The 22,022-nt window shown below is 60.1% G+C and overlaps 1 protein-coding gene across 2 annotated transcripts in view; it reads left to right on the top strand.

The window, feature by feature from the left end:
* Positions 1–952: 952 nt before the first annotated feature.
* CELSR1 (cadherin EGF LAG seven-pass G-type receptor 1) overlaps positions 953–22,022 on the top strand; it is a 145,957-nt gene continuing 124,887 nt past the window's right edge. For both annotated transcript variants that reach the window (XM_070790585.1, XM_019959994.2), the window contains exon 1: positions 953–5,015. In XM_070790585.1, coding sequence (XP_070646686.1) covers positions 1,412–5,015 — 3,604 coding nt within the window. In that variant the 5' untranslated portion in view covers positions 953–1,411. The remainder of the gene's footprint in view (positions 5,016–22,022) is intronic.

The raw sequence follows: 22,022 nt of genomic DNA, 5'->3' as shown, positions 1-22,022 counted from the left end.
GGAAGCGAGGCAGGTGTCAGTCAGTTCTAAAGCACCCACTCCCCATCTGCGCCCCGTAGGAGGCGGCAGTGGTGTCTCAGCCCTAAAACTCCCTTCCCGGGCTGTTCCCCGCAGGAGACGGGGTGGGGCCGGAGACCGGCCGCTGTCGTAGGGCTCTGGGGGTCCCCCCGCCTCGCCCGCGGCGGCTCTCCGCCCCCCGAGCCTGCGCTCCGGGCCGCTGTGCTGCGGCCGTAGCCTAGGGGCCTCGAGCCCGAGCGCGCGGCCGCGAACTGTGCGCTCCAGCCAGTCTCACGCGCGGGAGACGAGCTCGCCTCCGCCGACTCCAACTCCGATCCCAAGTGTCAACTCGGATTGCTTTTCTTTTCCTTTAAAAGTTCCCTTTTAAACCCAAGGGGACCCTATTCTGGTTAGTCGCCTATAGAGTATCAAAGTCCAGGAAAATTTCTCTGGGTTAAGCACTTTAGCCTCGGGCATATGGCTGTAAATCTGTAACCCCCCACCCCCCACCCCCACCCAGGCAGCAGCCGCCGCTGGAGAGCTGCCCCCTCCCGGGAGCCTCCGCACCCTTCACTCTCCCCTGTCGGTCCAGCCCGGGTGGCGGTCTCCACGGATCAGCGTTGCCGGGGTGGGGAGGGGGGCTTCGGTTGCTCTCAGCCCCCGGAGAGTGGAGCCACCGCCGCACTGGTGGCCACGGCACCAGGCGCCCCCCTACGCCGCTCCGCCCGCCTTTCCCGGCCCGACTCCTTCGGCCCTGCCCCCAAGGGAGGCCGGGTGGGGAGGCCGCTGGAGAGTGGGCCCTGCCCGCAGCCCCCGCCGCCGCTGCGCCCCCGCGTCTCCATAGCGATCCTCCCGGCGCGCACCTCCGGGCCGGCTCCCCCAGGGGCCGAACAATACGCGGCGGGGCCGGGGGCGGGGCCGGGCCGGGCCAGGGGCGGGGAGAGCGCGGGCGCTGGGGGCGCTGGCCGAGCGCACCGCCCAGGCAGCAGCCGGCCGCTGGGGTCTCGGCCGAGCAGTGCGGCCCGTCCCGCTCCGGGAGCGCAGCCCTGGTCCCGCCGCGGGCCCGCCCCGCTTCCCACGCCGCCCTGTCGAGCCCGCGCAGGAGCCACCTGGAACCACCCAGATCCGCCGCCACCGCAGGTTGATGCGCGACGCCCTCCCGGGACGCGCGGAGGAGCCATCTTGAAACCAACTTCGCAAACTTTCGCAAAGTGCTCTTGAAGTGGAAGCTGCGGGGGAGACCGGGAGCCCGGCCCCCGGTGTCCCCTCCAGGGCCCCCGGGGAGGCGGGGCGCGAGCCGCCCCGAGGGCCCGGCACCGGGCGCGCGGGAGCCGCCCCCCGGCCGCGCCGGGTGGATGCGGAGCCGCGCCGGGTGCATGGATTGTGCTCGGGCGCCCGGCTCGGGCTCCGGGCCATGGCGCCGCCGCCGCCGCCGCCGCCGCCCGTGCTGCCCGCGCTGCTGCTGCTGGCTGCGGCCGCCGCCCTACCGGCGCTGGGGCTCCGAGCGGCCGCCTGGGAGCTACAAGTGCCCGGCGGGGCCCACGCCTTCGCCCTCGGGCCCGGCTGGACCTATGCGCTGGACGCGGCGCACACGCCCCGGGCGCTGCGGGAACTGCTGGACGTGAGCCGCGACGGCCGGCTGGTCGGGCGGCGGCGCGGACCCGGCGCGGGGCTCCTGGGCTGCGCGCGCCTGGGGGGACGTCCGCTGCCACTGCAGGTCCGCCTGGCCGACCGCAGCGCCCAGACGGCGTTGAGCCTCCGCCTGCGGGCACGCGCGCACGGTCCCGGTTGCGGCGCCCGGCTCCGGGGCCGACGGGCTCTCGGCGCCGAGCTGCGCGCGCGAGCTGTGCTAGCGGTGCCTGGCCCCGGCGCGATGCTGTGCTTCCCGGCCCCTGGCGGCGGCGGGGCCACGCTACACTCGGCGCTGGCCGCCTTGACCACGTTTCCCGCCTGCAGCTGCCCGCCGCGCCCCGGTTCCCGCTGCCCACGCCGCCCTGTCTGCCTGCCGCCCGGGGGCTCGGCCCGCCTGCTCCTGCTCTGTGCCCTGCGGCGCGCGGCCGGCACCGTCCGGGTGGAGCTGGCGCTGGAGGCGGCCTCGGGGACGCCTTCCCCATCGCCGTCGCCGTCGCCGTCAGGCCTGCCTCACGCCGGGGCGGGGCCGGCGCGGCGGGCCCGGCGGGGCGCTGGCGGCAGCACCACCCCGCAGTTCCAGCTGCCCAGCTACCAGGTGTCGGTGCCCGAGAACGAGCCCGCGGGCACCGCGGTCATCGAGCTGCGAGCGCACGATCCCGACGAGGGCGAGGCGGGGCGCCTGGGCTACCAGATGGAGGCGCTGTTTGATGAGCGCTCCAATGGCTACTTCCTCATCGACGCGGACACGGGCTTGGTGAGCACCGCCCGCCCGCTGGACCGCGAGACCAAGGACACGCACGTACTCAAGGTGACTGCGGTGGACCACGGCTCGCCGCGGCGCTCTGCCGCCACCTACCTCACTGTCACGGTCAGCGACACCAACGACCACAGCCCCGTCTTCGAGCAGTCCGAGTACCGCGAGCGCGTGCGCGAGAACCTCGAGGTGGGCTACGAAGTGCTGACCATCCGCGCCACCGACGGCGACGCGCCCTCCAACGCCAACATGCGCTACCGCCTGCTGGAGGGTGCGCGCGGCGTCTTCGAGATCGACGAGCGCTCGGGCGTGGTGCGCACCCGGGCGGTGGTGGACCGGGAGGAGGAGGCCAGCTACCAGCTGCTGGTGGAGGCCAACGACCAGGGCCGCAACCCGGGCCCGCTCAGTGCCACCGCCACCGTGCACATCGTGGTGGAGGACGAGAACGACAATTACCCCCAGTTCAGCGAGAAGCGCTACGTGGTCCAGGTGCCGGAAGACGTGGCCGTCAACACGCCGGTGCTGCGAGTGCAGGCCACGGATCGCGACCAGGGCCAGAACGCCGCCATCCACTACAGCATCGTCAGCGGGAACCTGAAGGGGCAGTTCTACCTGCACTCGCTCAGCGGCAGCCTGGACGTGATCAACCCGCTGGACTTCGAGACCATCCGAGAGTACACTCTGCGCATCAAGGCCCAGGATGGGGGCCGGCCGCCGCTCATCAACTCCTCGGGGCTGGTCTCGGTGCAGGTGCTGGACGTTAATGACAACGCCCCCATTTTTGTGAGCAGCCCCTTTCAGGCAGCCGTGCTGGAGAACGTGCCTCTGGGCCACTCGGTCCTGCACATCCAGGCGGTGGATGCTGACGCGGGGGAGAACGCACGCCTGCGCTACCGCCTGGTGGACACTGCCTCAGCCTCCGTGGGGGGTGGCGGTGCTGCGCCCGCAGTCCCGGCTCCGGCCGCGGACTTTCCTTTCCAGATCCACAACAGCTCGGGCTGGATCACTGTGTGCGCGGAGCTGGACCGCGAGGAGGTCGAGCACTACAGCTTCGGGGTGGAGGCGGTGGACCACGGCTCGCCGCCCATGAGCTCCTCGGCCAGCGTGTCCATCACGGTGCTGGACGTCAACGACAACGACCCAGTGTTCACGCAGCCGGTGTACGAGCTGCGTCTGAACGAGGACGCAGCGGTGGGGAGCAGCGTGCTGACCCTGCGAGCCCTCGACCGGGACGCCAATAGCGTGATCACCTACCAGCTGACCGGTGGAAACACGCGGAACCGCTTTGCGCTTAGCAGCCAGAGCGGCGGCGGCCTCATCACGCTGGCGCTGCCGCTGGACTACAAGCAGGAGCGGCAGTACGTGCTGGCCGTCACTGCGTCCGACGGCATGCGCTCGCACACCGCACAGGTCTTCATCAACGTCACCGACGCCAACACCCACCGGCCCGTCTTCCAGAGCTCTCACTACACGGTGAGCGTCAGCGAGGACCGGCCCGTGGGCACCTCCATCGCCACCATCAGCGCCACGGACGAGGACACCGGCGAGAACGCGCGCATCACCTACGTGCTGGAGGACCCCGTGCCGCAGTTCCGCATCGACCCTGACACTGGCACCGTCTACACCATGACGGAGCTCGACTACGAGGACCAGGCCGCCTACACGCTGGCCATCACGGCTCGGGACAATGGCATCCCCCAGAAGTCCGACACCACCTCCCTGGAGATCCTCATCCTCGATGCCAATGACAACGCGCCCCGCTTCCTGCGGGATTTCTACCAGGGCTCCGTCTTCGAGGACGCACCGCCATCCACCAGCGTCCTCCAGGTCTCCGCCACCGATCGGGACTCGGGTCCCAATGGCCGCCTGCTGTACACCTTCCAGGGCGGGGACGACGGTGATGGGGACTTCTACATCGAGCCCACGTCTGGCGTGATCCGCACCCAGCGCCGGCTGGACCGGGAGAATGTGGCGGTGTACAACCTTCGCGCTCTGGCCGTGGACCGGGGCAGCCCTGTGTCCCTGAGCGCCTCGGTGGAAGTCCAGGTGACTGTCCTGGACATTAATGACAACCCTCCAGTGTTTGAGAAGGATGAGCTGGAGCTGTTTGTGGAGGAGAACAGCCCGGTGGGGTCCGTGGTGGCGAGGATTCGAGCCAGCGACCCCGACGAAGGCCCCAACGCCCAGATCATGTACCAGATTGTGGAAGGCAACGTGCCCGAGGTCTTCCAGCTGGACCTGCTGAGCGGGGACCTGCGGGCCCTGGTGGAGCTGGACTTCGAGGCGCGGCAGGAGTACGTGCTGGTGGTGCAGGCCACGTCGGCGCCCCTGGTGAGCCGGGCCACGGTGCACATCCGCCTCCTGGACCAGAACGACAACCCGCCGGTGCTGCCGGACTTCCAGATCCTCTTCAACAACTACGTCACCAACAAGTCCAACAGCTTCCCCACCGGCGTGATCGGCCGCATCCCGGCCCACGACCCCGACCTCTCGGACAGCCTCAACTACACCTTCCTGCAGGGCAACGAGCTCCAGCTGCTGCTGCTGGACCCCGCCACGGGCGAGCTGCAGCTGAGCCGGGACCTGGACAACAACCGGCCTCTGGAGGCGCTCATGGAAGTGTCAGTTTCCGGTGAGTGGCCGCAGGGGCTCCTCGGGGCACTCCCCTCCCCCCGGGGAGCGGCAGGGGGCTGCCAGGAGCCGCCTGGCAAGCCGGCGCACCTTCGGGCAGGGCCCCGGCGGCTCTATGGGGATCTGTGGCCTCAGGTTGGATGGTGGGATACTGCTCGCGGGAGGCAGGCCACATGGCTGCTCTCACTGAGCTTGCTGGGAGCAGGCCTGGGCATCTTCAAGTTCAAGACCGGGCCTTCCCAGGCTTTTCTCAGAGGGCCTGGCTCCCTGCGTTGTGCTATTGAAACCTGGCTCTGGGGTTATCTGAGTCGTCTGGTTGGCTCGATGGTGCTCTGCAGTCAGCACTCGCCTGTTGGGAAAGATCAAAGGTCACTGCCCTCCCCAGGTGCCAATTAGTTCCCGGGTGGGACCGTTGGAAATTGCTGGATGGGTCCCTGAGTCACCCTCTAAGACGGCTGCAGTTAGCTGCCTTCGTCTCTCCTTTCTGTCTCCTCCAGATAATAACAGGCGGGCTTCTGCGTGCTCGCCCCTGTGGGAGCGCTTTGAAAACGTAGCCTCGTTTGATCTTGGCTTGTGCTCCTGGACAGGGGCTTGTAATTTGTGTGTAACTGAGAGGCCTGCCCAGGTTGGTGCTGGAGCCAGTGTGGGAACCCAGCCTGCCCGCTCTGGGGCTGGAGGGACGGTGTCCCGGCTCGGCCAGCCCGACCCAGGTGGGCAAGGGTGCCCTCCATGCTGCTGACCCCCCGGGACAAGCAGGGCGGTGGGGCAGAGAGGGGGGCAGATAGAAGGACAAGGAAGAGAGAAGGGGAGTGGGTGGGGGGGGACAGTCAAGAGACCCCAGGTGGCTCCTGCAGGCCGTGACCTTAACTAGGAGACGAGACCGTCATCAAGAATGGCTGCGATCTGTGCAGTTGAGTCAATATTTCAGATGAGTTGTTTAAATGATAAATTATTACAATGCAGCATACCCCTGGATGAATTAGCAAGTTACTTCTCGGATTTATTTTGTTTCCACATTTTGCTATAATTCTCCATATATCAGGGATTGTGTTGCATGTAGGTCCCAGCTGTTTGCTTATAAAAGCTGGTATCTGCAGGTCCGGTTTGGAGGCAGTGCAGTACCGCGACGTTGACTTTGGCCGCCTAGTCTACCCGCAGGTGAATATCATGGGTTTTGTGAAGTTGTGACTGTGTGTAGAGAATATGGAATAGAGCCTTAAGGAGAATTGTCAATCAGGGTTATGGATTTTCCGAGCAACGATAAGTTTTTTAGAAAGTCTCTCTCACAAATTTCCACTTTCATTTTTTTTTTCTCCTGTATCTGCTAGGTAGAGCAGAGTGGAAAATTCAGCCTATATAAAAGTGTCTTGGCAACATCATAGGGTTTTGAACTTACGTGGGACATGGTGCTTTTGTGGGAACCGGAGCTTGCTGGGAGCGAGGGTGTTTGTGTCCGAAGCATCAGGAGTGTGGCCCTCCCCGGCCCGTGATGTCTGGTTAAGGGGTTTAGGATGGATTTCAGTCTTTGGAGGTTGGGAACTGAGGGCTGTCTTGTCTACCTGGTGGGCCCACAGCCAGGACCGCACTGGAAGGTGAGCCGGGCGCTCCGTGCTGTGTAGTGAACATCCGGTGGTCCAGCTCTGGGCTCTGAAGCCCGTGGAGTCTGCCAGGCACTGAGGCCTCGTGTCCACGTCCCAGTTGGTGGTGGTCACCTGGAGCCGGACTTCAAGCACTTTTGTAAACTCTTCTTACTGCCTTGTCACTTATCCATCCGGTACCTGGGATGCCAGTGGCATCATGCTGTGCCCATTATACAGATGAAGAGGCTGAGACTCAGAGGTGTGAAGTCACTTCCTTGGGGTCACTCTGCTGGCGAGCAGAAGCACCAGGCATCCAACCGAGACCCAAACCCTCCCCTCTTACCTGAGAGAGACGTTGTGAGGAATTAGTTGCTACGGCGAATTATTGCAATGCTCTGGTTTAAAGTAGACTTGCGAGACTTTCCTGACCATCCAGTGGTTAAGACTGCTCGCTTCCCATGCAGGGGGCGTGGGTTCAGTCCTCAGTCGGGGAACTAAGAACCCACATGCCTTGGGATGCAGCCAAAGAATTAAATAAATAATAATGAAGTAGGCACCTTGGGATCCTACACAGCCCTCCAGCCGTTTGACAACTAGTTAATACTTCGAAGAACAAAATACTAGAAACTGTAAAAGCTGTAACTCCCAACAGCACGGCTGTGTGTAGAAACGGAACAAAGTTAACCGGAGTCAGAATCTTAGGTTTTCTTTCTTTCTTTTTTAAGAAACAGTGGGAAAGCTGTGGTTTCAAACTCTGCTGCTTTCATTGAAGTGTTACTGGCTTCTCCGGGTTTACAGCCTTACCCTACAGCTTCTGGCGCCCTGGAGCTGGAGTTCTTAGCAGCTTATAATCTGCAGTTGTTACCGCCCTGGAGCTGCTGTCAAGAGAGCCCAGCCATCCACTAGGTTTTGTGGGAGCCCTTGAGGACAGGCTGGGTGCCTTCAGGAGAGGAGCCCGCTGGGAAGGTGCACAGGATTGGAAGGGGTATGTGGTACCCAAGATGGACACGCTTGGGAGGAGGGCAGCTCCATGTGCCTGGATGGGGGTCTTAGTATGGTCTGGGAGCCTATAGCATTGATGGTTTTGTGTAGCCCACCAGGGACAAAACCCCGATGTTCTCTGAATTCTAAATATCGTCACATTCAAATCTCCGCCATTTTTAGAAAGCATCTGGTGATACACGGTGTTAGTTTTACATGGGACAGTTTTGAATGAGATTTAGCATTCAGTGGGAGGGGAGCCATCAAACCCGGAGAGATATTGAAGGACAGGGAAGCCTGGCGTGCTGCAGCCCATGGGGTCGCACGTGGAGCCCCTTGGGTAGTTCTCCTAGGAGCTGCTCATTTAGTGAACGGACGTTTTAAATACCCACCTGGGCACGTGTGTGCCTTTGGGTGTCGAGGCGTGAGTCGCACGTTACGGAGCGCAGCACTGGGGGAAAATGACCCGTGCTTTGGGCCTGAGGGCCTTTGGGGTGGTAAGGGCATCGTTGGTGGGGTAGAAGTGGTCGGGCCGTGAATCATTCAGAGGTGTCAGCAAATCTCAAAAGTCATGAAACAATGAGACTGAATAACCTTTACCCGCTTACTTCGGTGGGGAGCCGATGGGATAAAGTCGTCTAGGCTTGATAAAGGTTTAAAATGTGTTTTCTGAGTTAAATCCAGGATATCACAGGGACAGCGACTGCCAACAAGGAAATAGCGAGGTGGGCATAGTACCAGGCGGTGTCTGGAGGCAAGCATTATGTTTCTTTTCTGCTTCTCGCCGTGTGGAAAAGGATCAGACCAGCTTAACCACGTCAGTTGTCGAGCTGCATTCTCCGGTGACATAACCGGCCCTGGAAGACTTAGGCACCTGGGGAAGCAGTTAACCGTCTCGGGGCTTCAGTAGCCCTGGAGGTAGTGTCCTGTTAATGTACTTACTTTCAGAAACGCTGGCTCAGAAACAAGGGAGTGTTTGTTTATTGAGCACCTACTGTGTGCTAGACTACTGTGTGCCTGGCCCTGAGCGGGAGGTCGGGTGGGGACAGTGGGTAAACAGCAAAGTGACTGCAAGGGGAGGGTGGGCTGGGCACGCCCCTAACCACAGTGAGGGTGATGCGCCCTCCTGGTGGCGGGTGGGGGTGGGTGGGGCAAATCTCCCCCTCCCCTGAACTGCTGTTGGGAACATGGCTCTAGGGTGAGCATGGTGCATGGAGGGGATTCGGGAGGCTAGATGGTCAGATGTGGGAGTGAGGTGGGGTTGATCAGCCGACTTGCCCCGCCTGCTGGGAACACCTCCCCCCCTTAGCCTCCTCCCCGCTCCGCCCCTGACCTCATGCTGCCCATCTGAGCCCTAGGCCTGCTCCTGCAGCAGCCTCATCCACAGAAGGCATCCCTGGCATAGGCTGGACCTGCCTCCAGGGCCTCCAGCTTGGGCTGCTGGCACTGGGATTTGAACTCTGGGCAGCGGCTCACGAGCTGTGCTTTTGGAAACATGCAGAGGAAGCTGGGTGACGAGGTGTGTGCAGGGGGGCCGGACCCTGTGGACCCTGTGTGGCTGGACCCCTTAGACGTTGTCGTGAAGATGGTGGGACGTGTGGGTTCGGGCCGGGGAGAGCAGCTGGGGTCACAGCCAGAGGTGGGCTGCACGGCCTCGGGGGTGACAATCTGGACCAGCACGCCGTGGGTGGTCAGTGACCCGTCGGCAGGGCACTTGGGCTGTGATGGGGACGGGGGTCAGGTCCAGCCTGGGGGCGTGGGGGCCTGGCCTGAGTGGCCTGTCAGGCAGGCTGAACCTGCCTGAGAACTGGAGCTGGAATAACCACCCCGCAGGAGGAGAGAAATCAAGGGTGCCAGGCCAGGGGGCCGAGGCAGAGCGAGCGCCGGAAAGCGGTCAGCAGTGGTCGATGCCTTTTGGTGTCCAGGGGGCCTCAGGCCAAGTCACTTTGGGTTGGCCAAGAGGAGGTCCTTGGTGGTCTCCCTGAGAGCCAGGGTGGAGAGGGGCTTGCGGGGTGGACGACTGGGTCAGCGGGCGCCGGGGAGGCTCAGAGGGGAGGCGGGATGGCCGTGGGAGTGCGGGTGGAGTTGAGGGTGGAGAGGGGTCGATGAGCTAACGTGTACCGCCCTCCTGGTACTCCACCCGCCTGTGCGGGCCTCCTGTCGCAGGCGCGGGCCCCTTTGGGGAGCCGTGGACTGGACCAGGCTGGGGATCAGCGTCAGGGGCAGTTGCGGGCCTGCTGTGGCCGAGCTGCGTGCACCAGGGGCTGCGGGACTGGGGTGGGGATGGGAGCCTCTGTGTCTGCTTGAGGACCTAATGCAGGAGCGGGTGGACCCGGCTCCCCCGTCTCCGCGCTGCCCGCCCAGTGACCCGAGGTCTCCGGCCCCACCCACCAGCAAGGGTGACAGAGAAACCGCTTTTTTAAAACCTGGGAGAAGTTGCGGCCACACGAGCCCCTGGGAAGGAGGCTGGAGCTGAAGTCACGTCGGGAAAGGTGACTGGTGCTGGCGACCTGGTGACGCTGTGGGAAGTCCCCTTTGGGCTGGGCTGATGCACGCATGCACCTGCCCACCTGGGGGACACCGGCGGCAGAGACCCGCTGAGGAACCAGCTGGGTGGGTGCTGGGCACCCCCCCGCCCCTCCAGCAGAGGCCGTGCCCCGGGACGTGTGGTGTGGCTGGGACCACAGAGCCTGCATCTCCCCCAGCACTTATGTGCTGCGAACAGAAGTTGATTTTATCATGTGGGGCAGAGAGTGCGGAGAGTGTTCCCAGGTTCGGCTTGATTCTTTCCAGCTCACAGCCCTGGGGGAAATAGTTTTGGTTTTTTTTTCTTCTGTAACCTGAACACGTAGACTCTCCTGCGAGCCCTCTCTGAACGGTGGGTGGAGGGGGATGGTAAGGAACCCTCTTCCTTCTGCGTGCTTGGTCTGGGAGGGTCACCCTGGTAGCCTGAGGAACCGTGGGTGGGGACCCCGCTTGTGGGGACAGAGGGGATAACACGGCTGAGGACCCCGGGGCGCCCTCGGCTGTGCCCTGCGGGCCTGAGGCTCGGCACACAGCAGGTGCTCAGCGAACCTGTGGTCCCCGGGGAGGGCCGGGGGCCGCTGGTGCGGAAACAGCACAGCCCCTCACATCGCACTTTCAGTCTCCTCTGCTCCCCTGGAGGCTTGGCCCCAGGTGGAAGGAATGGGCTGCTTTTTTTTTTTCCCAGGAAAACTCTAGTGTCTGGATTCTCCTGCTTTTGCTTCAGGTAAGAACTTGTGGCTCCCTGGCTAATCAGGCACCTTTTAGGGAATGAACATTCCGGAGCTGGGAAAAGCCCAATGCAAGGGCTTATCATCCTCAACATTCTGTCCATACTCTCCTGATGTTCTGAAGAGAGGCGGTGGTTTTGTCTTAAATACACAGACACACATGTACACACACACACATGTACACATGCTCACACATGGATATACATGTACACACAGGTACACATGTACACCCAGGCATACACACACGCACACAGATACTCATGTATACACTTATACACACGTATATGCAATACACATGAACACACGTGCACACATGGCATACATATACACGCACACACACCTACACGTGTACACACCCATGCACACACGTGTACACATATGTGTACACGTGTACGCAATACACACATGTACACACACTTACATGTGTACACACACATGATCCTGACAACTGCTTTGAAGGCAAACTGTAGAATCACCTTCCCTCAGCTAGCCCACCCTGGGTTTTCCCCTTTGCTCTCACATGGAGGCGTGGGGGCCACACAGGGGCTCCCTCATGACTGGGGGCTTGTGCAGGCGCTTGGGAGGGACAGAGGATGGGGACCCCATGCCAGGGTGTCCTTCTAGCCCTTGGCTGGTGTACATCACGATGTCGGGTCCACAGTGCCTGACAGGTCGGCAGCTGAGGCTGTGGGGACCAGCCTGTGGCCACCTTTCCACAAGCTTTTCCATTGGCGCCGCCAGGACAGGTGACCCTCGGGTGAGCAGGTGAGCTGGTGTACCTCCTCCCTGAATCTCGTGGGTGAGGCTGCAGAGCCTCCGTTTTCTAGGGGGGGATGTGAGACGAGCTGTCCGGCCCCTCTCCTGTCACTGTGTCTCTGCTGAAAGTGTGGGCGCTCCGGGGCCCCTGTGAGGCTTGTGCCAGCTCTGGGGAGCCGGGGGCTTGTGGGCTTCCCCGAACCATCCCCCTCGCTGGCCGTACCCGCTGGCCCCCTGCCTCCTCTCTGCTGTGGCTCCGTGGTCAGGGGTCAGAGCCTGGCCCCGAGGACCAGCAGGCCTGCGGTGCAGGAGGAGGCTGGCCTCAGAGCTGGACAGGGGGTCTGGGGTGGTCACAGGAGAGCACGGTCACCACTGTTCCGGTTTGCGTGCCTGGGCCCTGCCCACGTCATCTCGCTTGGATCTCAGAGAATGCCCATTACACAGCAGAGAGACTGAGGCGGGCAAGCTGGTTGTGGTGGGAAGGACCAGACCCTGGTGTCCAGGTGCTTTAACCGCTGTGCTGACCACCTCCTTCGATCTCCCCCTTTGGCCAGCAGCTAGGCCCTGGACGGGGGAGTGCAGGTGAGGGGGCGCCGAGGCTGGAAGCTCCGTGTGGCAGCCCGTTGTCCAGGCTGGGAGGCTGAGGGCCGAGTGTGCTCCACGCTTAGTCGTGTGGGAGCACTCCCTTGCCCCTCGGGCGAGCAGGGTGGGGAGCTGCCCCTGAGCCTCTATGGGGCCTCCTGTGGTGGAGCCGCATCGCAGGGAGCTGTGGCGTGCAGGACTGGTGTGCTCCAGGTGCAGGCAGGACCCAGGGCCGGTGCAGGGGTCAGAGCCTCGGGCAGAAGCGGCGGACACCGATGAGGAACGTGCCTGAGTAGCTGTCTGATGTGCCCCGGGAGCACAGGTTCTGCAGGTCAGGGAGCACCCCCCACCTGCCTTCCCTCCCGCCATCTGTCAATCAAGCCTTTTCTTTCTTTCCTAAAAGTCTGTTTTTACTGCCGGTTCTGTATCTTTCTTATCTTTTCAGGATTTTAAAAATACCTAATCTAAATGACACTTGGTTAAGGTAAACTGGCAGCAAGTCGTGTAAACAAAGCCGTGCTCTAAGCGTTTGGAGATAAGAGCCCTCTTGCAGGGTAATAAATTTTCATCAGTGAGCTGATGGTCGCAGGACGGTTTCTGTGAAGTGCAGTAGTTCAGCTGCTGTGCGGCCTGCGGTGGGGACGGCCGCATGCGGCTGCCGTCCCAGCAGCTGTCCTTTTCGGGGCTGTGACCCGTCTCTGGTGTTGAGAGAGCACAAAGTTTCAGGGGGCAGCAGAGACAGGCACCGACTTCTGACGCTGGTTGGGCGGCCTTCTCGGGGCCCACACTGCAGCGGGGGCAGGGGGCAGGGCGGGTTGGTCATTGCCCAGGACCCCTGCTCCCGACCCTGTGTGCTTCTAGAAACGAAGGGTCGGAAGAACAGCAGTGCAGCTTGAGCTGTGGCTTGGGAAACTTTTCTCTCTTGTACTTTCTCACCTTGCACGTGCTGAGAAATGATCATATGTAAAAGTGGTTATGAAATATTTTCATAACCTGTATCTGATAAGGGATTGCTATTCGGAATATATTAAGCACTCTAGCAACCCAACAGCAGAGAAACAAACAGCCAGATTAAAAAGTCAGCAAAGGGCTTGACAGATACTTCTCCCAGGAAGAGAGACAGATGGTCCACAGGCGCGGGGAGAGATGCTCAACATCACTGATCCCTAGGAAAACGCGGATCAGGGCCGCAGTGGGACTCCGCCTCCCACCTTCAGGATGACCATTGTGAACACAAAGCAAAACAGAAAATACCAATTGTGGGCCAGGACGTGGAGAAATCAGAACCCTTGTGTGCTGCTGGGAATGTTAAATGGTGCAGCTGCTGCAGAAAAGGTGTGGTAGGCAGTTCCTCAACTGCCACAGAATCCAGGAATCCCACTTGTGGGTGCATACCCACAAGAAGCGGAAGCAAGAACTCAACAGGTATTTGAATGCCCGAGCTCACAGCAGCATGATTCACAATGGCCAAAGCTGGATGCAACCCAGGCGTCCTTTGATGGATGAATGGATAGGCAAAAGTGGCCTGTACACACCACGGAATATTATTCAGCCTTAAGAAGGAAGGAGATTCTGAAACAGGCTGCCACGGGGGGTGCACCTTGAGGATATTGTGCTCAGTGAAATAAGCCAGACACCAAAGGACCAGCTTTTTTGTAGGCGTATATGAGACTCTAGGGTGGCCAAATGCGCAGAGATAAAAAGCAGGGACTTCACTGGTGGTCCAGTGGCTAAGACTCCCTATGTAGTGGCCTGGGTTCGACCCCTGATTAGGGAACTAGATTCCATATGCCACAACCAAAGATCCCGCATGCTGGCCAAAAAAGAGAAAGGAAAATGCCGTGTAGCGCAACGAAGACCCAGCATAGCCAAATAAATTTAATACTTTTTTTTTTTTTTTTTAAAGAATGAGTATTACCAAGGCTGGGAGAGAGGGATGGGGGGAGGTTTTGTGATGGGTATAAAGTTTCAGTTTTGCAAGATGATCTCTGGAAATGGATGGTGTTGATGGTTGCACAATAATGTGAATGTACTTAGTACCTCTGAGCTGTAGATTTTAAAATGACTAAAACATTAAAATTCACGTGTGCGTGCGTGCTAAGTCACTTCAGTCGTGTCTGACTCTTTGAGGCCCTATGGCCTGTAGCCCGCCAGGCTTCCCTGTCCAAGGGATTCTCCAGGCAAGAATACTGGAGTGGGTTGCCATGCCCTGCTCCAGGGGATCTTCCCGACCCAGGGACTGAATACAGATCTCCTGCATTGCAGGTGGAGTCTTTACTGCTGAGCCACAGGGGAAGCCCAAATTTTATGTATGTCTTACAATAAATTTTTTTTAAGTGCCACAAAGCAGAATTATTCTGGTCACTCAGGTGCTGGCCAGATGGGAGCAGGTACCTCTGATCTGTGGTCCCCCTGCCCAGAGGGCAGTGCCCTGATCCCTTTTGTCCTGTTTTGGGTCCTGACAGCATCCAGATGGACCCTGCAGAGCCCAGGTCTCTCATTCTGCGAGTTCCTGAACTCTTAACCTCTGTCTTGTAAACAGCAAAAGGGGCAGACATGGTCATATAATTTTGTGTCTGGCACAGGGGTAAAATCTCTTTGATGTTTAACTATATATGAGAAGCCGCAAAGATGAACGTGGATCTTAAGGCCCAGGGTAAGCAGAAGGGTGCTCAGTGCCTGGGTCCCCAGGTGTCCCCAGGGGAGGAGGTCAGCTCAGGGCTGGAATCCAGACCACAGGCCGGTGCCTTGTGGGGAGACCAGCAGAGGGGTTGAGACACTGCTGCCCCTCCCGCGTGTGGGGGGCTCTGCTCTCCCCAGCCCTGCCCTGTCCCTTGGCCCCGACCCCACCACAGCTCGGCACGTGTGCTGGTCCAGGCGTACTTGGCTGGCATTCTGACACATCTAAGCAATCAGATGTGATCTCTTCTCCGTGTTTATTGTGGTGACATTCATGTAGCATAAATAAACCATTTCAAAGTGGACGCTTCAGTGGCGTTCGGTACACTCAGGATGTCTGCAGCCACCACTGTGACTTTCAAGAGAGCTGGTGGCCCGAGGAAGAGGTGCTGGGCTTTTCCGTGAACCGCCTCCCCAAGAAAGGGGAGTCTCCAGGGGAGGCATCTGGGTCAGGATGAGACCCCCACAGGCATGGATTTCAGGAGTCACGGAGGGAACGCAGTAGTGAATGTTGTAGGGTGGGGCGATGGGGTGAGGCTTCTCAGGAAGGTCTGAAGTGAGCTGGGGCTTGGGCAGGTCCGGCTGATGGGGCTCTGGGGCCCGACGGGTGGAGGGGCAGTGACTAGTCTCAGAGAGGGGCTTGGAAGCTGCTGTGTCGTGGGGATTGAGGAGCAGAGTTACCCCAGGCCTCTGGTGCTGAGGTTGACAAGTCCCAGGGTCATGCGGTCAGGACCAGCCAGAGCCTTCACCCCCGCATCCTCCCAGATCTGAGCAGGGCAGAGATTCAGGACCAGCCAGAGCCTTCACCCCCGCATCCTCCCAGATCTGAGCAGGGCAGAGATTCAGGGCCAGCCAGAGCCTTCACCCCCGCATCCTCCCAGATCTGAGCAGGGCAGAGATTCAGGGCCAGCCGGAGCCTTCACCCCCGTCCCCCCAGATCTGAGCAGGGCAGAGATTCAGGAGGCATCCTGGGAATGCTCTGGACTGTCCTGTGTGGAATCCCCACCGGGCACGTCCGCAGCCTCCTGTTCCCTTCAGAGCTTTGCTGGGGCTGCGCACAGACGGTTTGAGCTGTGGCTTCCTTGCTGAGCCCAGTCCTCTCTGTGTCCCTTCTGCAGGGTCCTGGCTTCACTTACAGACTTTTACAGGCTTCATCCTGGGCTCCACACCAGCCTCGGAACCCAAGGGACTTGTGATCGGCCGGTTGTTAGACTGAGTCGGAGGGTTGGCCGCTTCTCTTTGGACCCATGCTTTGTGGTTAGAGGCCTGCTGAGTTGGCTTCCTGGGGCTGCTGTAACAAAGTCCAGCCCCACCCCCAACAACTGGCGCCTTCAAACAGCAGGCGTTTATCCTCTCACGGTCCGGAGGCCAGAGATCCGAAATCAAGGGGTCAGCAGGTGCTTGCTCTGAAGCTGTCAGTGGAGGGTCTTCCTGCGTCTTCCGGGGCTGCTGGGATCCAGTCTGCAGGAACATCACTCCAGCGTGTCTGCCTCAGTTGCCACCTGGGTGTCTCTGCGTCTTCTTCTCACTCATAAGAACTCTACTCAGCAGCTCTACTTCTGCTGAGTTGTTGTTGTTTTTGGCTGAGCGGCACGCAGGATCTCGGTCCCCCGAACGCGGTCGAACCCGAGCCCCTGCCCTGGAACTGCAGTCTTTAGCCCTGGACCACCAGGGAAGTCCCTCCAGCTCTATCGACTTGAGGGCCCACCCCACTTCTCTGGTGGCTCAAACAGTGAAGACTCTGCCTGCAGTGCGGGAGACACAGCTTCTGTCCCTGGGTCAGGAAGATCCCCTGGAGGAGAGCATGGCAACCCACTCCAGTATTCTTGCCTGGAGAATTTCATGGACAGAGCGGCCTGGTGCGCTACAGTCCGTAGGGTCACGAAGAGTCAGACACGACTGAGCGACTGACACTTCCCACTCCTAGATGTGCTGTGCTGTGAGTGCTCAGTCGCTCAGTCGAGTCTGACTCTTTGCAGCCCGGTGGACTGTAGGCTCCCCTGTCATGGGAGGGAGCCTGTGGCTCCCTCTGTCCATGGGATTCTCCAGGCAAGAATACTGGAGTGGGTTGCCATGCCCGCCTCCAGGGGATCTTCCCGACCCAGGGATCGAACCCATGTCTTATGGCTCCTGCACTGCAGGCAAGTTCTTTAGCAGTGAGCCCCCGGGGAAGTCATCGTCTCCTGGATGACATCATCTTAATTTATATCTTCATCACATCCTCAAGGATACTGTTTCCAAATCAGGTCATGTTCACGGGTACCAGGGGTTGGGACTTGGTCGTATCTTTCGGGGCACACAGTTCAACCCACTACAGCACCTGCTGCATACTCATGCGTGTAAGTGATTTCTTTGTGTGAAATCAGGTGATGGAACTTTCCCAGTGGAACCCACAGTTTGCCCACCGGAACACCCGAAACACAGCATGGGTCTCCTTATTGTAGTGACCCATCAGGACCCTGCGCTCTTCTCTCTTCCCCTCAAACTCCTCTAATTAGACTGAATATCACACTGGTTGAGGTCCCGTGTTGGTTGCCATCCCACAGGCCCCACACTGTCCATGCGCTTAGGAAGCCGTGGTGGCCTTTGGATCTCGCTTCCAGGTCCCGTTCGGGCAGCAGGGGTGCAGAGTGTGTGTTCAGCGGAGGGTGGGTGTGCGGCGGGTGAGTGTGCTTTCAATGACAGTGCCCCCAGCTCTGCCTTTTGTGCCTGATGCCAAGGGGCCCGGCTGTGGGAGTGGCCTTTCTGATCCATCCTGTCTTCTAAGCATGGAAAATTCTCTACTGTGCAATCGAAATTCCTTCCAAATCTTCAGAGAAGAGAAAATGGAAAATATGAAGGTTTATTGTTCTGGGAGGTTTCCTGTGCATCCGGCACGTGGCTGTCGGAGGTCAGGGGTGTGTTTGTGTGTGCGTGTGTGTGTATGTGTGTGTGAGAGTGTGACGGGAAGTCCAGTGCAGTGAGTTTCAGCGCGTGTGCAAGGGCACCTCACCGTGGAACAAACATGGCTGAGGAAGCGGAATTGGCGGCCGACAGCTCTATGTCCAGACAGCACCGCTTTCTGCTACATAGATAGTGCTGGACGGAGTCCGTTCGGGAGGGAAGCCGGGGGAGGTGGCCCCGAAGCCAGGAAGCAGAAGCCTTCAGGGTGGGGCAGCTGTCCGGCCCGGCTGGCCCGAGAAGGCCATTGTGTTTGCTGGGGAACTCGCTCTCCCCAACCTTTGTTTCTGTCTCATCAGTCTGGCATTTTTTTTTTGAACCCAGAGTGACTTTGGGACAGTGTGAGAGCTGACCAAGCTCTTTCAGGAGCCAAACCGGTGCGTGGCAGCTCCTTTCTCTGGAGCTGGGAGGCCCTGGGAGGGGTCTTCATCCCTCTTTGAAGTGACCCCCTCAGGAAAGGGCTGCCTCCACCAGGACGCCCTCCATCCCGCTTCCCCGGAACCAGTGGGTCTCCGTGTTGGTGTTCTCTGGAGCCGGCGCCCCCAGCCTCGGGGTCCGTCCCTCCTAACCCCTGTTTGAAAACCAAAGAGGGTGTCTCCTGGCTCACCGGCCGGGACACGAGTTTGAGTCAGACCCGGGGGGTCAGCGCAGGTTCTTCTGGGCGGCAGGAGGGACTGTGCCGTGTAGCTTGGGGCACAGCTTCCTGCCGCAGGCCTGGGCTGTGGCCCGTGTCCTGAGAGTTGTTTTTAAACCCCGTGCGAGCTGGCGAGAGGCAGAGAGAGCGGAGCCGGGGCGCACAGGCCGTGAGGTGGCCGTGGGGAGCCCCAGGTGGGTCACGGTGGAGAAGGGGCTGCGCGGTGGGTGCGCCTGTTACCATTGTTCTGTTACAAGGTCACCCATGCGTGATACCCGTCAGCCGGGGCCGTCTCATAGTGTCTGATAGTGTTCTCGGGGTCGACTCAACAGACCCTTTTAGGGAGGCGGCCCTCTTGGGAGGAAGCCCTTAGTGAAAGTGAAAGTCGCTCAGTCGTGTCCGACTCTTTGCGACTGTACAGTCCATGGAATTCTCTAGGCCAGAATACTGGAGTGGGTAGCCTTTCCCTTCTCCAGGGCATCTTCCCAAGCCAGGAATCGAACCCAGGTCTCCTGCATTGCAGGCGGATTCTTTACCAGCTGAGCCACGAGAGAAGCTCAAGAATACTGGAGAGGGTAGCCTATCCCTTCGCCAGCGGATCTTCCCAACCCAGGAATCAAACTGGGGTCTCCTGCATTGCAGGAGGATTCTTTACCAGCTGAGCCACAAGGGACACCCAAGAATACTGGAATGGGAGCCTATCCCTTCTCCAGAAGATCTTCCTGACCCAGGAATCAAACCAGGGTCTCCAGCATTGCATGTAGATTCTTTACTGGCTGTGCTACCAGGGAAGCCCATACATCCTTAGCGCCACCAGCTAATAACACGGGGGAAACCGTTTGGCTGCCCGAGGCTGTGATCGCTGAGCACGGTCTTGTGTGCCGTGTACAAGCGTGCAGGCAGGACAACTTACTGAACGCGAAACCCACCAGGCATCACGCGGTGGACGGGCCAGTGGCGTGTGGAACATTCTCAGTGCTGTGCAGCCATCGCTCCTGTCTAGCTTGGGAATATTGTCTTCACTCTAGCTTGTACGCTTTTTGTTTTACTTTACTGATGTTTGACGTGAAAGTGAAAGTTGCTCAGTCGTGTCTGACTCTTTGTGACCCCATGGACTGTAGTCCATGGAATTCTCCAGGCCAGAATACTGGAGTGGGTAGCTGTTCCCTTCTCCAGGGGATCTTCCCAACCCAGGGATCGAACCCAGGTCTCCTGCATTGCAGGCAGATTCTTTACCAGCTGAGCCACAAGGGAAGCCCAAGAATACTGGAGTGGGTGGCCTATCCCTTCTCCAGGAGATCTTCCCAATCCAGGAATCGAACCAGGGTCTCCTGCATCGCAGGTGGATTCTTTACCGACTGAGCTGTCAGGGAAGCCCATGATGTTTGACAAAGTACTGTTAAGTCACTAGCATGCGTTGTGACCAGTTGCTTCTAGCGGACTATCTGGTGGGAAGGGAGACTGGTGTCCACCCTCGTTCTCGTGGGGCCTGTGCTGGGGGGCTGTAGCCGAGCCTGGAGACATAGCTTTGTGTCTTGACCTTTGACCTTCTGCCTGCTGCCCCTCGCTGGCACCAGAGTTGACCCGGGGGTGTCACCATATAGGACTTCAGTGCTAATGGTGAGCATGTCCTGGGCAGAGTGGGCTGGACGGTCACCTCGATCTCCCCGAGCCTGACAGTCCTTCTTGCATGACGCCCTGGACTCCATCGGAGTCCTCAGGTCTCATCCTTCACGTCCAGCCCTGTGGTCCATCCAGGGCAGCACCAGCTCATGCTGACCAGGCCCCGTCCCCTCTGCCCACTGCTGCCCGCTGTCCCATGTGTCTTCTAGGGTTCGCTTGTCTCCGCCCTTCCCTGCCCACCCCGTAACCCACCTGCCTTGGGCTTATCCAGCGCCTGGCCCCACCCCCTTCCCCAGCTCCTGCCCCTCCACCTGGACTGAGCAGGTGTGTCTGGGCCTGAGGCTGTCTCAGCCTTCATCAGTTCAGTTCAGTTGCTTGGTCGTGTCCGACTTTTTGTAACCCCATGGACTGCAGTACACCAGGCCTCCCTGTCTACCGCCAACTCCCGGAGCTTGCTCAAACTCACATCCATCGAGTTGGTGATGCCATCCAACCGTCTCATCCTCTGTCGTCCCCTTTTCCTCCTGCCCTCAATCTTTCCCAGCATCAGGGCCTTCATGTTTTGTTTCTAAATGGTATTCCGTGTCTCATGCCCTACCTCAGTTCCCATCTGCTGGGGCCTCAGCCTTGGTTGCTGGAGGCCTGGCCTGGCACCATGGTGGCTGCTCAGCAAGTCCCCAGACTGAGGGTCCCCCACGAGTCACCTGGGTCACCTCCCTCGGGGCACTTTCTCCTGGGTCAGATGCCAGGTGGCGGAACTGAGCTGGTGGGGCCCCTGCTGCCCCCACGGGCACCCACGTTCTGCTCCCCCCGCCATCCCGGCCACCCAGTCACCCTTCCCAGCAGCCCAGTCTCAGCGAGGTGTCCCTCCTGTGACCCTGTGGCCCTGGGACTTGGCACACGCGCCTCCCAGCCTGCTTGTAGGAGCTGTACCCTCAGGAACTGCAGAGGCCAGCCTGGGTGATGTGTTTCCAGTGTTGGGACGGTTCGTACTTTACACAGAAAATTTGACTCTCTAGGTATTCTCCAGACTTCCCTGCTTTTAAAAAAGCTAATTTTGTTAATGAGATGAGCTGTTGGGGAAGCAGAAGCCACCCTAGGTATTTCAAGCAGGAAGGAATTTGACGCCGGGAGTTGGCTCAGGGGGCGGAGGCGGGCATCCTGCTCTCCCCGCCCCTCGGTCTCTGCCCCTGCTCCACGGAGACAAGTGGTCACCTTCTGTGGGCTGTCCATGCCACCCAAGGGTTGGACCGAATCAGTGACTTAGGACAATCCTTCAGCAACAGAACTCTCTGCACAGGAAATCATGGGTTTTAAAATGAATCCATTCCAGCCGGGGGCCTTGGGGCTCGACGGGGGAAGGGGGAGGCCGCAGTGCAGGAGGGTGCCCATGTGGGTCCCCGCCCTTCGGGGGCGCTGAGTTCTGAAGGCAACACAGGCTTGGGGGTGTGGGGTTTGGAGTGGACACCAGAGGCCCAGAGCGGCCTAGACGCTTGCCCAGTGGGCTGGCGGGCTGACGGGTGCAGGCAGGCATCCCGGGGGTGGGGTGGGGCTCCAGGGCTGTGCCTGCAGTGACTTGCTCTTCTCGGAGGGATGGGGATGACTCAAAGCTGGCACCCTGGCCCGAGGCTCTCTCTGCAGCTCAGCCGAGCTGTGAGCAGATGTTCCTCTTCGCTGCAGCCCCGGCTTCCTCCATGGAGGGACTTTTCCTCGAGGGTTTGCTGCTCTTGACACTTGGGAGGGGGAGCACAAAGGAGTCAGTTACCATCTGTGAGCGTGAGAGCGCGGGCAGGGAGAGTGACCCTGGTGCCCGCCTCGCAGCCGGGATCTGGCCACGTGGGGCTCTCCACGTCCCCCCAGGTCCAATCAGACTCGCTGGCAGCCCAGAGAGACGGGGCCTCCGGAGACAGGAACGTGAAGCGGGCCTCGGTGGACGGAATCCCGGGGGGCCTATTTAGATGTCGGGGCTTCTGCACCAC

Source organism: Bos indicus, chromosome 5 (genome assembly GCF_029378745.1).
Source record: "Bos indicus isolate NIAB-ARS_2022 breed Sahiwal x Tharparkar chromosome 5, NIAB-ARS_B.indTharparkar_mat_pri_1.0, whole genome shotgun sequence".
In the NCBI taxonomy this organism is placed as follows: domain Eukaryota; kingdom Metazoa; phylum Chordata; class Mammalia; order Artiodactyla; family Bovidae; genus Bos; species Bos indicus.
The sequence above is the reverse complement of the archived record's forward strand: the minus strand, read 5'-3'. Positions and strand labels throughout refer to the sequence as shown.